Source organism: Macrotis lagotis, chromosome 2 (assembly GCF_037893015.1).
Source record: "Macrotis lagotis isolate mMagLag1 chromosome 2, bilby.v1.9.chrom.fasta, whole genome shotgun sequence".
Taxonomy (NCBI): domain Eukaryota; kingdom Metazoa; phylum Chordata; class Mammalia; order Peramelemorphia; family Peramelidae; genus Macrotis; species Macrotis lagotis.
In genome coordinates this window covers 164,164,274-164,180,002 of record NC_133659.1, presented here as the reverse complement: position 1 = coordinate 164,180,002, position 15,729 = coordinate 164,164,274, and the positions used below count along the sequence as shown (strand labels likewise).

Sequence of the window (15,729 nt, the reverse complement as noted above, 5' to 3'; positions counted from 1 at the left end):
TTTTCTTGCCTAGGCCATACATATGCACTTAATCCTGTTCATTCCCAACTTCTCCAAAATATTGCCTCTTCAGTCATTCTTCCCTCTCCTGAATCTTCAGCCTCTCCCTATGAATTGTTTTCTTCCCTGTTGTTTTGAGATATTCTTAAAACTTCCCATTCCAATCTATTTCGTATATGGAGAGTAATTTTTTCTTAAGTACAGACAGCTTCTCTACTCAGTTAACTCCAGTGTCTTACTGTTAACCTCTAGAATAAAATATACTCTTTTTAGCTTTCAAAGCCCATCGTAACTTGAGGTAATTTATTTTCTCAGACTAATTGCACAATACTCTTCCTTTCAAATGATGCAATTCAATCAAAACTTGTTTTCTCTCTATTCATACACAGCATTTAATCTTCCAACTTTGGACTGGCTGTCCCACATGCCTGGAACGCATGCTTTTTTTAATTCTATCTCATGAGTCCCTCTCTTTAAGATGTGACTTAAGGAGCAGCTAGGTGGCACAGTGGATAGAGCAGGGATCCTGAAGTCAAGAGGACCTGAGTTCAAATGAGGCCTCAGACGCTTAATAATTACCTAGCTCTGTGTGACCTTGGCAAGCCATTTTAACTACATTGCCTTGCCAAAAAAAACCAACAAAATAAAGGTGTGACTTAAGCACCATCTTTTGCACAAAAACTGATCCCATTTCTCCAAATTGTTAGTGTCCTCTCTCCCAAACTACCTTATATTTAACTTTTCTGCATACATCCATATTTATTAACTTTATATATTCTTTTATTTGTCTTCATTAGAATGGAAGCTCTTTAAGAGTAGGAATCATTTCATTCTCTGTTGTTTTTTTTTTATTCCAGCATCTGTAACAGTATTTAATAAATTTTTGATTGACTGCTTGAAGCAACTTGACCATCTTTGACTTCCTTTAGGTGTGTGTATATATATATATACATATATATATGTGTGTGTATATATATATACACACACATATATATATATATATCAGTGTTAAATCAAAGGTTATAGCCGTTTTGATTACATTCTTAGCATATTTCCAAAGTCCTTTTGAAGATTATTTTCATATTTTTTAGGGATGGGAAACATTTATGTAGGTAATTGTTACTTTTTTAATAAATAAAATTATGTATTTTTCAATAAATAATTAGGTTTTTTTAAGCATTTTATATTCCTTCCTTCACTTACCTTAGGAAACAAACTCAATGCCTTCAAAATGTTTTACCTCAAACACAGAGCTCCTTTGTTTATACTTTATTTAATCCAGCTGTTCCCATTTATCCTTTCTTTAGTTTCATTTATTCTTTGTCATACAGCATTTTGGTGCTTTTATATCAAAATCCAAATAGTATCATTGTTCCAGTAGAAATTTTGACCACGGTTTCATCTTTAAATACTCTTAAGGGGCAGCTGGCTTAAATGGCCTTCTTAACATAGGCTTCCTATAAACTTTCTTCCTCCAATATTCTCACTATCTTATGAGGTAACACTTCCTAATAATTAGCCTTCATTCTCATCTTCATGGTTTTAGAAACATATTTATATTTTTAACTGATGTTACTTAGTTGCTATTTTCCCTCTCTTGGTGGGGTCAAGTACTCGCCTACCTGAAATGGTTTCTAGACTTTTCCTTGTTTGGGGGATTGATTTCCTTTATTTAATCTTTACGGGATCATAGATACAGAACTAGATCGACTCTTGCAAGTCATCCTATAAACCCCGCTTTATTTTACAGATAAGGAAATTGAGGCCTAGAAGAACCAGGGAACTTGCCTAAGGTCTCTCAGTTAGAAAAGTTAACAGAGCTAAAATTTGAACCCAGAAGTTTTAGGGTCACAACTTTTGCCTCCAAATTTGTTAGTCTTTTCTCAGCATGGTAATAATTTATGTCAGTGTTTTTTTTTTCTTTTTAACTATTTCCCAGATTTTAATTCCTAATTCCTTTAAATATGTTGGAACTATTTACTTATATTCTATAGCTCCTCATTTTCACCATTTTTTGGTGTTGATTATATTATTTGTTCTAACAAGTCTGTATAGTCTAATTGTAAATAGACAGGTGATTCAGAAAAGACTTGCTCCTTGGAGAGACCATTCATTTCTGTTTCATGTTTTATGTTATTTTTCAGTGCTCACTGTATCCAGGACTTATGTAAAAAGTATTCACACAGCTAGATATGTTTCTTTGTAATCTGAAGGCTTTGAGTTCTCTGTTTCTTACTTCTGAACCATGTTTTCCAATATCAGTCAATTAATGTATCATAAGTGCATTAATAGAACCAAGAATTCTGCTGAGAACTGCCTCCCTAGGGTTAGTTACTTTTACATTGAAGCCACCCAAGAATCTGAGTAGTTTTATTTTAATTAGCAATGACCTCGTAGAATTCTTTATCTCTTCATTTCCTGTAATAATTTTTTTTTTAGATTTTATTTTCCAAGGCAATGGGGGGTTAAGTGGCTTGCCCAAGGCCATATGGCTAGGTAATTATTATTAAGTGTCTGAGGTCGGATTTGAACCCAGGTACTCCTCGCTCCAGGGCCACTGCTCTATCCACTGTGCCACCTAGCCACCCCTTTTTCCTGTAATAATTGCTGTTAACCTAGGCCACATTTATCTTCCTGGTGATCTTTTGTAAATACTTCTTATGAACATTGTATTAAGAATAGACAAAGCATCCTTGAAATATTTCTTGTTGTTTTTAAGTATGTGATAAAAACCAACTCTGCTGATTCCTTTATTTGTCTTTTAAGACAAACCTGTACATTTAGCTACATTTTGTTGTCTGTTTACTTTGACAAGAATGTCAGTACTGTTATGATTCATTTTCTATGAGGTGGCCTAGTTAGAGTGCTGAATTTGCAGTTACAGAGACCTGAAATCAAAACTGGCCTTGCCCTTGGGCAAGTCACTTCTTTTATACCATCAGTTTTCTCATCTGTAAAATGGGATAGCAAAAGCACCTATTTCACGCGATTGTTATGAGATTGTGTGTGTGTGTGTGTGTGTGTGTTTCTATAAATGTGAACTATTATTATAGCCATTCAGTTACTAGACAGGTATCTCATGTGAGTTGCCTAAGGATTTTGACTCTTGGCATCATCTCTTTACCATTTTTCCACTGTCTGTGTGAAAAGGGAGTGGATATTTTTCAGAACTGAAGGACATTTTTTCATTTTACTTTGTGCAAGGGTTGATATAACCAACATACTCATCACCAAGTGGCCAGCTTAACTGGTGACGAAGCTCCCTTTACTTAGCTAGAAGAAAGCAGTCCTGATCGGTTGCTAGGAGCATACACAAAGCCTTCCAAAGTGGGAGAGCCTGCCAGAGTTTATACTGTAGCCTTTGAAAAACCAGGGTTACACCCACACCCAAATAAGGACTTGGAGTAGGGCTTTGCAACACAAACAAAATGAGTGTCTGCTTTCACCCATAGTCACCCCTGAATTGACCAAAGTGATTTCTGAGCTCTTCTTACCTATTCCTTGTGGAATATATTTTGAATCTGTTCAGCAAATTGTCAGGTTTTCTCCATTGTACTCTCCCTCCCAGACTACTTTGAATTTTAACTACTTTATGTTTGTTCTTTATATACATATCTTCTAGAACATTCAAAATTAGAACTCTCTCTTTGAGTGAAAGGATTTTTTTATTCTTTGTATACATATTGAACATTATTAAATGCTTCTAGATTAAGTGTTTAAAGTGGTTAGATTGGAGTTGTTATAATTACACCCCCTGTATTCTCATTTTTATCCTCATTTTTGATTTGGTATTTACTTTGACCTTTTGTTGTAACTAGTTAGTAATCTGACTTGGCATACAGCTAACTTAAAAGTCACTGTTCTGTCTGTAACCATTCATTTCCTTTCTTTTAAGTCATAGTCAGATTTCTTCCTATATGCTGTTCTGTTCTACAGTATTTTCAACTCTCTTAAGAAAAATAACCATGACATGCTGGCAATCAGGCTTCTGAAAAGCCTACTAGAATTTGGCCTTTAGCATTTTTTGACCCAGTGTCATACCACAGGGAACTTTTGTGAATGCTATAATTTTATTTTTTTTTTCATTTCATTTCAGCACAATATCTCATAGTATTCTTGGAGGAAAGTGAATTCTAGGTTGCAAGATAATAGCTCTGGACTTGGAGTCCAGGTGAGACCTAGATTTGAATCCCTCCCCTGACCCTTACTACATGGTACTTACCCTGACCTCCCTAAACCAGAGAGTCTTCCTCTTTGAAAACTAGATGATGGCACCTGAGGCACCAACCTCTTAGAGGTTGTCTGTAAAGTATACATACCAGTTATTATTAATTGGTGGGTTGGTAGACATTTAAACAGTGGTACCTAAAGACAGTAGAATGTAAGCTCCTTAAGGAGAGAAAGAACTGTTTCATTTTTGTCTTGGACAAATGACAATTTGACTCTGTCCTGGGCCATCTTTTCTCCATATTCTTCTATTTAGTGACCTTATCAGCTTGGATAAATTTCTTTATTATTTCTCTGCTGAAGACTTTCAGAGCTGAATATCCAGCCCTAGGGTCTGTCTGCTGAACTCCAGCTGTGCACAGTTTTACATGTTTTACATGTGTGCAAAACACAGAGCATTGTCATTCTCAAAAAAGCCCACTTCCCCCCATCTTCCAAAGTTTGCTGTTTTGTTCTAGGGGCCACCCTCCTTCCAGTCCATATAATCAGTTTCAGTGACATCCTGAACTTCCTGCTCTTGGTCACCCTGCATGCAGGCAGTTGCCAGATCTTCTGGTTCTCACCTCCCCAGTTTGACCCTTCCTTGAATTCAATCAAATAACGATTTACTAATTGGGGAAGAGGGGAAATAAGGATTTCTGTAGAGCAAAGGTACTTTACAAATATTATCTGATTTGATCTTTAAAATAACTTTGTGAAAAAAGGTGCTGTTATTTATACCCATTTTACAGATGAGGAGACACATTCTGAAATGATAAGTGACTTGTCCAGGATCACACAGCCAGTAAATGTCTGTATCTTCCTAATTGCAGAATAGTGCTCTATCTACTGTACCATCTATGTATCTAGTAGTAGGTAGTATATCCATTACTTAGTCCTTAGGAAGAGCAGCTAGGTGGATCAATGAACTGACCTTGGAGTCAGGAGGATGACTCTGGAGGAGAAAGTGAAACTGGTGACTTAGCACAACACCCCCTCACTCAAAATCAATTCATGCCCTTGTCATGGCATCCATCACCTCCTCTGATGTTATGGTTTTCTTCAAGAATGAACAACATCAAGTCCTTAGGAATATATTGCTGCCCTGGAAGAGATTATAGTTTTATTCTGGAGACAACATATATCAATCAAAGCCTACAAAATAAATACAAAATATTGAAGCAAGAAGATAACTTTTGAGGGTATAGCCCCAGGAGATGGAAGGGGAAGAATTTGACCAGAGACCTCTTGGAGAAATGAGCATATGGTCTGAGGCTGCCAGTAGGGAAGTTAATGAAGAATGCACATTTCAGACATAGAGAATGACCAGTGCAAAGGTAGAAGAGCTAAGAACAACCAGTACACCAAAATCAGTGAATTGTAATGTGAGAGTGTGGAAGGGAGTAGAGTGGAAGAAGATTGGAAGTGGACTGAGTCATAAAGACCTTTACATACCAAAGAGAGAGTTCTCATTGATCCTGGAATTAATAGGGAATCCTCTTGTGCTCATTGAGAAGGGAAGTGATGCTGTCAAACCTGGGTTTTAGTAAAAATCACTTTGGCAGCTGAAAGGATTGATGGATTAGAGTAGGAGAAGACCCTTATTTCCTCTCACCTGGACCATTGTAATAGTCTTCTAATTGTTCTCTCTGCCTCCAATACCCCCTACTCCAATCCAACCCCCACATAACTACCAAAATGATTTTCCTAAAGCCCAGATCTCACTACATCACACTCCCCTATTCAGTGAATTAAAGTAGATCCAGAGGATTTTAAGTATAAACTCCTGGCTCTTAAAATCCTTCACAAATTGTCCCTATCCTTTTTTTTCCCAGTCCTACCATGCTTTCTTCCCTTTTGTGCACACTATAATTCAGCCAAAATGCCTTCTGATTGTTCCTCGCATATGGCGATCCATCTCTGGCCTGGAATGTACACTCCCTTCACTTCTACCTCTTTCATCTTAGAATCCTTCATTCCCTTCAAGGTACCACCTTCTCTATAAAGCCTTTCCTTATTTCTACTCCCTACTCCTCCCCATTTCCCCCACCCACCCACTCCCAGGGGCTAACCTAACCTGTCTATCCCCCAGAATCATCTGGTTTAGACAAATTCTCTTCCCTCACTAGCTTATAAGTTCTTGAAGTCAGGTGGTACCACTGTTTCCTTTGGATCTTTAGTGTTTAGCACATAGTAGACACTAGAAGTTTGGATGAGTGATGAGGAGTGAGTGGGATGAAAGTTTCTTTGAACAGCTAAAAGGAAATAGTTGTTTTACCTAGAAAAGAAAAAGAGGTAGAGTATATGATTGATATTTTCAAATGGTAGAAGCAGCCCTGAAAAGGGGATTATTATGAATTGCTTAAAACAATTGAATTAGAATCAATTGAGAATGGTTATAGACCATCTGTTTTCAGTACAACATGAACAAGAATTTTTCTAGATTTTTACCACAATAGAGTTGTCTATCTTACGAAATAATGAGAGCTCTCTACATTGGACACTGGTTGCCCACAGGGATGTCATTGAAGAAATTTATGCATTATATAAGTTATTTTCCTACTTATGAGAGTCTATGATGTAACTTAATACATATATTTCTGAGTATAGTATAAGCTATTCCTTGCTTTATTTACTCAGTATCTCTGGCTGATCCCATTGGACTTGCAACAGTGGGATCTGGCTTTAGCTGAAGAAAGGTTTAAAAAAATATTTTTTGAATTTTCAATCACACAAGTTTGTAGCCACACTCAAAGGACAACAAAAATGTGCATACCCTTTGATCCAGCCATACCACTACTAGGTCTATACCCTGAAGAGATGATGAAAAAAGGTAAAAAATCACTTGTACAAAAATATTCATAGCAGCCCTGTTTGTGGTGGCAAAGAATTGGAAATCAATTAAATGTCCTTCAATTGGGGAATGGCTTAACAAACTGTGGTTTATGTATGTTGTGGAACATTATTATTGTTCTATTAGAAACCAGGAGGGATGGGAATTCAGGGAAATCTGAAGGGATTTGCATGAACTGATGGTGAGCTAGATGAGCAGAGCCAGAAAAACATTGTACACCCTAACACCAACAGGGGTGATGATAAACCTTGAAAGACTTGTTCATTCCATCAGTGCAACAATCAGAGACAATTTGGGGCTATCAGTGATGGAGAATACCATCTGTATCCAGAGAAAGAACTGTGGAGTTTGAACAAAGACCAAGGACTATTACCTTTAATTTAGGGGAAAAAAACCTGGTATCTTATTATGTAATCTTGCTATCTCTTATGCTTTATTTTTCTTCCTTATAAAGATAGGCTTTCTCTCTCATCACATTCAATTTGGATCAATATACACCGTGGAAACAATGTAAAGACTGGCAAATTGCCTTCTGTGGGGGTTGGGGGGAGGGAAGTAAGATTAGGGGAAAAATTGTAAAACTCAAAATAAATAAAATCTTTAAAATGAATTTTCAGTAGTACAATAAATGTTGAAGGTACAAGTTGGGCTAAAGCACCAATAAGTTCCTAAATTCTGGGATTCTTTCTAAGTATTTCCATAGAAAACATATTTTCATGTGCAGAACAAAATATAAGAGGATTCATAATTTATATAAGGCAGTAAATTTCTATATTATATACATTGTGTTCAAAATTGTCCCTTTTTTTTTTTTAAGGTTTTTGCTAGGCAATGGAGTTAAGTGGCTTGCCCAAGGCCACACAGCTAGGTAATTCTAAGTGTCTGAGGCTGGATTTGAACTCAGGTACTCCTGACTCCAGACTATCCACTGTGCCACCTAGCCACCCCCATAATTGTCCACCTTTTCTTTATTTCCTTGTAGGTTTTCTTCTGTTAGCTTTTTTTAACCTCCCCCCAAGGCTACACTCAAGTATATATATGCATATATATATATACAGATCTACATATACACATAGATACATATTACATCTAGATATTCATAGACTTATATATTTGGTATGTGTCTCATTTTTATAACTTTTTCTGAAAGCAACAACCCCTCCTCATTCCTCTATTTTGCTCCTGCTCAACCTTGCCCTTCTATTCCTTAATCTACTGTCCTTCCCAAAATCCTTCCTTTTCCCCTCCTCCCCATTGATCTACACACTCTTCTATATACCTCACCTCTAATTCAGTACCCTTCCTATCCTCTCCTCTTATTTCTTTCTGACTTTAAAAGACATCTTCTTTCTGTGCACCATGTATGTGTTTATTATGTAAGTATCCCTCTTTAATCTATTCCTGATGAGAGTAGGTTTCCAAAACTGCCAACTCTCCTTCCCCATCTAGTTCCTCGGTATCAGTTCTTCCTCTCATATATAAGATAATAACTTTAAGTTCAGATCTTTTTACAACAAAATCCTGAAAGTCTGGCAGTTCATTAAACATCCACTTTTTTCATTCAGGATTGGGTATGATATTTTCAGCTTAAACTCCATTCTTTGACATGGTATGTTCCAAGTCTCACATCTTTTAATGTAGCTGCTGCCGGGTCTTGTATAATTCTAATTGTGGCTCTGCGATATTTGAATTGTTTTTTTTCCATGTTTTTAATATTTTCTCCTTCACCTGGAAGTTTTGGAATTTAGCTATAATATTTCTGTCAATTTACCCAGGATCCATTTCAGGTGCTGGTTGGAGAATTTTTCTTCCATTTGATCTTTCCCCTCTTCTAACACTTCAGGACAATTTTCTTTCATTATTTCTTGTATTATTGTATAAAGATTTTTTTTTGATAGTAGTCCAATTATTCTGTTTTTCTTTTCTTGACATATTCCCCAAATCACTTTTTTTTGAGGTGTTTCACATTCTCTTCTGTTTTTTCATTCTTTATATTTTGTTTTATTATTTCTTGGTCTCTTATAACTTTAATGGTTTTCCCTTTTCCAATTCTAATTCTCAAGAAGTAATTTTCATTTATTAAGATTCTCAACCTCCTTTTCAGTTGCTCAACTTTTTTTTGTTATTCTTGTTTTTCTTCAATTGTTCTTATCTTTATAAAGTTTTTCCTAAATTTCTTATTTGTTTTTTAAAGTCTTGTTTGAGTTCTTTGAATGCTTTTTGAGCAGGTACCATTTGACATTACTCTTTGGAGTAGGGAAAGGCTTTTTTTACTTCAGTGTCTTCCTCGGAATACAAACCCCAGGTCTTTTCTATTCCCAAAGTAATTGTCTATGATTGGATTCTTTTTCCTTTGCTTATCACTTTAAAAAAAAAATTTAGCAGCTTGTTATATTTACCTTTAGTCCTGCAGGGTCAGGGATGACGCCCCTGGCCTTTCAGGAGTTTTGTCCTTAGTACAAACTATGCTCTTCTTTACTCTTCCAAACCATGGTTGGTGTGCCCCTTAGCACACAGTGCTAGAAATGATCCTATTCCCTAAGAACCTCCAGTGGCAGTAACCTTCAGTTCTCCCCTCTGGTCTGAAACCAAGACGAAGAATTCAGTTTTCTTGGGAGGTGTCCATAGCCAGCAGCATCCCACACTACTACTCCTCTCATTGCATGTTCCTTCTTGCCCAGAACCCCATCTTGGCATTATAGCTGGGTCTGGTGTCCTTTATGTGCAGAGATTCCTTGTCTTTCCCTCTCAAGCTACCTCCCATCCCAGCTGCCCCCATTGCCGTTTCAGGGACTTAGCCTGGAGCTCTTTACTCCAGGTGGTTAGGTCCCAGGATCTTTCTTCGGTTCTTCTCTGTTTGTTTCAGGAGGACCACTGCTCCAATTCTTCTTTATTTTTGCCACTTCACATTCTTGTTTGTGGAGGAAATCTGAGTGCTTGGAAATTTCTCCACCATCTTTGGAGAATACTTTCTTCTTTTCAGACAGATTCTCAAAATTATTGAATTGGGAAGTAGAAAGGAGTTCTCTTTCTTAGTGAAGTAGAGATAAGAAAGTCCCAGGGGTGTAAAAAATTGAGCCATCATGGAAAAATGTTTTAATGTCTTTATGTGGTCACCTTTTTATTCCTCCTTTTTGTTACCCAGAGATTCTCCAATAAATTTTTATTAATTTTATTTCTCCCATTAATAGAAAGTCTTTTTTAGTAGGAAACCTTCCTAATACATTGTACATCTGTCCCATGACAAGCAGAATTTCATATCAAATACTAAAATACTGTAATAAAATGTTACATTCAGTTTGACATATCACATAAGTCTAAAAAAGAAAAGCTGTACCTCATTTTCAACTACATTGTCTATCGACCTTTTTCAGTGGCCTTATTTGTGCTTGCTCTAGAAGTATTGTAAGTAGCTATTTTTCTGCTTTAGGAGTTAAATTCATTTATTGTGCCAGTGGGATTGTTCCTACTTGTTGCATTAAAATATGTTGGTATTGTATTTTGTAAAAATTGGATCATGTGGTTTTGTTTTCTGTTATTCATATGGTCAATTATGCTTTTTTCCCTGATATTGAACCAGTATGGTTTTCCTGATATAAGGCCAGTCTAGTCATTTTGTATGATCTTTGTAATATATTGCTATAATCACCTTACTAATATTTAAATTTTTTACATTTATATTCATTAGGGAAATTGATCCATAGGTTTGTTTCTGTTTTGACTAGCAAGACCATATTTTTATTTTGGTAAACTCCTTTATCTATTTTTTTCAAAGAGTTTATTAATGTTAGTATTTAGTATTGAAACTCATTGTTCTTTAAATGTTTGGTAGGTTTCTCTTGTAAAATCATTGGGTCCTAGGCTTTTATTTTCTTGGGAATTCATTTCTGGCTTGCTCAATTTCTTTTCAGTGGTAGGGTTTATTTGAGTATTCCATTTCTGGATCTGTTAATCTGGGCAAGTTATATTTTTGTAAATTTAAATATTTCATTCAGATTGTAAGTTTTATTTGTATATAGTTGGGTGAAAAAACTTAGAATAATTGCTTTTATTTTCTTCATTAATTGTGAGTTTGCCTTTTTCTTTTTTGATACTGATTATGTGGTAGTGTTGTTGTTTTAAATCAAATTGACACGATTTATCCATTTCTTTGGGATCCATCCCCCCCATACTCCCCCCCCAAAATAGCTCTTGTTTTATTTATTAGTTTAATGATTTTTGTTTTGTTTACAGTCAGTTTTTTTTTAATCTCTCCTTTGAGGTCAGGATTTCTTTTTTGGTTTTGTTTGTTTTTTTAATTTGTTGCTTTCTAGTTTTTTTAATTGCCTGCCCAATTTGTTGATCTGTTCTTTGTCTTTTTTTATTGATGAAAGCATTTAGAGGATTTGTACCATACCAATTTGTATGCTTCAGCTGAATTCCACAAATTTTGACATGTCTCATTTTCATTATTTTTACTGACATGTCTCATTTTCATTATCTTTACTGAAATTACTGTTTCTAGTTCTTTCACCCCCCCATTCTTTAGATTGTTTTTTCATTTCCAATTAATTTTTTTTATCATTGGTCAAATTATTTAACATGATTTATTGCATTATTGCACTGTATAACAAGAGATTGGTATTTCTGCTTTTCTTTGTTTGTTTGTTTTCTTTGTTTGACCTAATGAACAGTCAATTTTTATGATGGTTCCATGCTAAGAAGTAGGTATACTACTTTGTATTAATATTCACTATTTCCTAAAGTTCTGTCTTATCTAACATTTCTGAAAATTAGTTTATATAGTCAATTATTTTCTTAACTTCTTTCGCTATTAAGTTTTTAAGTAGCTTTTAAGTAGGACTAAGAGGTATAAATTGAATACCCCCATTGTAGTTATGGTCTAAAGATTCTTAAGTTTACTCTCCTTTATCTGTTTTTTGGGTTATTTGTTTTTCCTATAAGATATTTCGCATTTACTTCTATTTATTTTCAGTCTTTTGACTTTGTTTTGTTATTTCTTGATGTTTCATGGAGTCAGTAGCCTCCATTTAGCTGATTTTAATTTTTTTTTTTTTAGGTTTTTGCAAGGCAAATAGGGTTAAGTGGCTTGCCCAAGGCCACACAACTAGGTAATTATTAAGTGTCTGAGACCGGATTTGAACCCAGGTACTCCTGACTCCAGGGCCGGTGATTTATCCACTGCACCACCTAGCCACCCTTTGATTTTAATTTTTTAAGAAGTTATTTTCTATTTTCCCAATTTGTTAATTCTTTTTTCATGTCTTTCTTTTCCCATTTTTCCTCTACCAATCTCATTTAGTTTTTAGAATCATTTGTTTACTCATTCTTCTAGTCTACTTCTTCCCTTTGTATCTTATATGAGTTCTATGTTCTCCACATTTCAGGAATGGGGAGGGTGGATATCTGCCAGAGTTTCTGCCCTCTTATAAATTACTGCCACTTTTATAAGCTCAGGTTGGGGCCCTGCAAACTTTCAGTGCTCTTAAAGTGGAGTGATCTAGGATGAGACCTGTTAACTACCTCCTGGTCTATGCTCTACAAATTTTTGACTTAGGTAGTATCTGTCATCCTTGTTCTTTGTTGAGCATTTCAGTAGTTAACTTTTGAATTCAGTCACTATTGGGCCTGGGAGGCTCTGTAGATTCAGTGCAACTTAACTGCTAAGTTCTGCCTTTGGTCTGGAATGCCTACCTTGGTTATTCCACTGCACATTTCCATTCTGAGCTCAAGACTAGCTAGAATTATTGTTGTTCTGCTCCTGGGATTGTAGCTACACAGCCCTTGATCCTCTCCTCTCCTCCCCTTCCCCCATCTGTGACTTGAAAATAGGTAATGGATGATAAGAATACCAGATATAACCTCTCTCCCTACTTTGGTGCCCTGTTTCTGCCCTCTTTTAGTCCCTGGGCACTGGAATGCACTCCAACCCATCCCCAGCTTCTACAGACTTCTCTATTTCCCTAAGTCTCTTTGGGGGTGGGAAAAAAGATTCACTGAATTTTTCTTGCCTTTCCTGATAAGAATACATCTAATCTATTTTCTAGATCTTTGTTGAAGAGAAGTACTGGGAAAGCAAAAAATTAGGATAAAATGCTTCCTCTTGCTCTATCATCTTGACTCTATGCACCGCGAATGTATTCTGTATTCTCTACATTTTCATCCTTTAACAACGTGACTTATTGGGGCAGCTAGGTAGCATAGTGGATAAAGCACCGGCCCTGGAGTCAGGAGTACCTGGGTTCAAATCCTGTCTCAGATACTTAATAATTACCTAGCTGTGTGGCCTTGGGCAAGCCACTTAACCCTGTTTGCCTTGCAAAAACCTAAAAAAAAAAAACAATGTGTCTTATTTTTGTGTTCTTTGTTTCTACTAGTCAAATTGATCCAAAGCATTTTTTAAAAATCAGTTGTCAAACCTATGAGGCCCAAAAGAAACAGAAACAAAATAGCTGAAACCAGGGAGACAAAATGGGAGCAATATTGGTCAGAAGACATCTGTACTCTTGCTCAGTTAAGAGAAACATTGTCAACTGGAGAGCCCAGGATAATGAAAGAACTGAAGACCTCATTGTAAAGAATAGTTTAACGCACTGATTCTAAATTGAAATAACTTGATTAGAGAATGGAAATGGCCACTGTCTTCAAATACCTTTAAGTGCTATAAGAAGGAAAACAGATTTCACTCAGGAAGGAACCTTAGAAAATAAATTCATTTCTCTCATTTTGGAAAAGAGGAAACAGACCAATAGTAGGTCAGAAACTTACCCAAGTTCATAAAGCCATTAAGTCTTAAGTCAGTGAATAAACATTTATTGTAACTACCATATGCTAGGAATACCAAGACATTCCTTGTTCTCAAGGATCCCACATCTAATGGGAGGGGACAACATGCAAGCAAGCTTTGTACAATTTATGATAGATGCAGTATAAATTGGAAAGCACAAACAGAGGGAAAATACCAAAATTAAGGAAGATTAAAAAGGGCTTTTATAAAGGATAGAATTTGAACTTGAACATAGGCTAGAACTTGAAAGAAACTAGTCTTTGGCTTAACTAGTACCCAAGTCTGGAAATCTAGCATTCTTTCCACTAGAGCATCCTTCACTGTCAGACCATTGTGTTTTTTTGTAAGGATTTTTACTTTCATACTAAATATTTCAAAAGTGATTTCACAGGGCGGCTAGGAGGCACAGTAGATAGAGCAGCGGCCCTAGAGTCAGGAGGACCTGAGTTCAAATGTGGCCTTAGACACTTAATAATTACCTAGCTGTGTGGCCTTGGGCAAGCCACTTAACCCCATTGCCTAGCAAAAACCTAAAAAAAAAAAGTGATTGTACAAATGTGGTTAGTGGTTATTCATTTCTCAGATACATATCATAACCTTTCCATACCTTTTTATGGTTTCATAAAATGTTCTGGCCAAAAAACAAATCACTTCATGGTTATGCCTTTCTTAAGTTATACTAGTGCAACAATTCAAACCCACAAGCATTTATTAAATACCAACTACATGCAAGACAATGGTGGGCTCTAGAGAAATAGATAAAACAAAAAATTCCATGCCCTCAAGGAATTCACATTCTACAAATTTTCTGGCATAGTCTTCAAACTTCAGGTTCACCTCCGTGCTTTAATTAGAGAACATAAAAGAACTTTGGTTACAGTATATTACTAGCATATCAATTTTTTTTAGGGTTGTTTTTTTTTTTGCAAGGCAGACGGGGTTAAGTGGCTTGCCCAAGGCCACACAGCTAGGTAATTATTAAGTGTCTGAAACCGGATTTGAACCCAGGTACTCCTGACTCTAGGGCTGGTGCTTTATCCACTATGCCACCTAGCCACCCCACATATCAATTTAATGATAGATCCATGCCCCTCAAATAATGAAGGGGGGAGTTACTACTTTAATGAACACATTTGACCTTTCTGACTAGTATGAACAAAACCTGAAGATCATATATTTTAAAATCCCCTCAGTTCATTCTGACTGAAAACTCAGTAACATTTTTATGAAGAATAAGTTGTCAAGTAAGGCTTTTTTTTCTCCAGAGATCCTTCAGTTTTTTCAGTATAAGATCCAGGAGACAAAACTTAGGCTAATAAATAACAATTATGGGAGTCAGATTTCAGAATTAGAACAACCTTATTTATAAGTAAAAAATTCTCCCCTGTTCACGAATGTTCAGAATGTATTTTAGAACATTAGACTAGATGACTTCTTCCAATTCTGGAAGTCTAAGAATATACGTTTATAAGTTTATAAGTTTTCATATTAAATTGAAAAATTACTAATGGAACCATCCTCTTGTTCTTGTGTATTTACCAAGATCATAAGGCTAGTCTTCCAGACTAAATCAAGAGATATCCCACTTATTGTAGAGGAAAATGATATTCTATTGATTTCAGTGTAATTTCACTTTTTTTTCAGGAATGATGCTGAGAAAGGTGATAAAGTTGGTCTCCAAGAGTCATAAGGTAAGTCTTCAATCAATTTATAATTCTTTGCCAAGTTTATACTTCAGTACAATTTTTATCATTCAAATTAACATGAGTTTTTGTTTAAATAATGTGATTTATGTTTAAAAACCTAGAGAAGAGCGGCTCAGTGGCACAATGGTTAGAGCACCGGCCCTGGAGTCAGGAGTACTTGAGTTCAAATCCAGGCT

The 15,729-nt window shown here is 35.9% G+C and overlaps 1 protein-coding gene across 2 annotated transcripts in view; it reads left to right on the top strand.

The window, feature by feature from the left end:
• DAP3 (death associated protein 3) overlaps positions 1–15,729 on the top strand; it is a 54,405-nt gene that overhangs the window by 10,737 nt on the left and 27,939 nt on the right. For both annotated transcript variants that reach the window (XM_074223300.1, XM_074223299.1), the window contains exon 2: positions 15,492–15,538. In XM_074223300.1, the coding sequence (XP_074079401.1) occupies positions 15,494–15,538 (45 nt within the window). In that variant the 5' untranslated portion in view covers positions 15,492–15,493. The remainder of the gene's footprint in view (positions 1–15,491; positions 15,539–15,729) is intronic.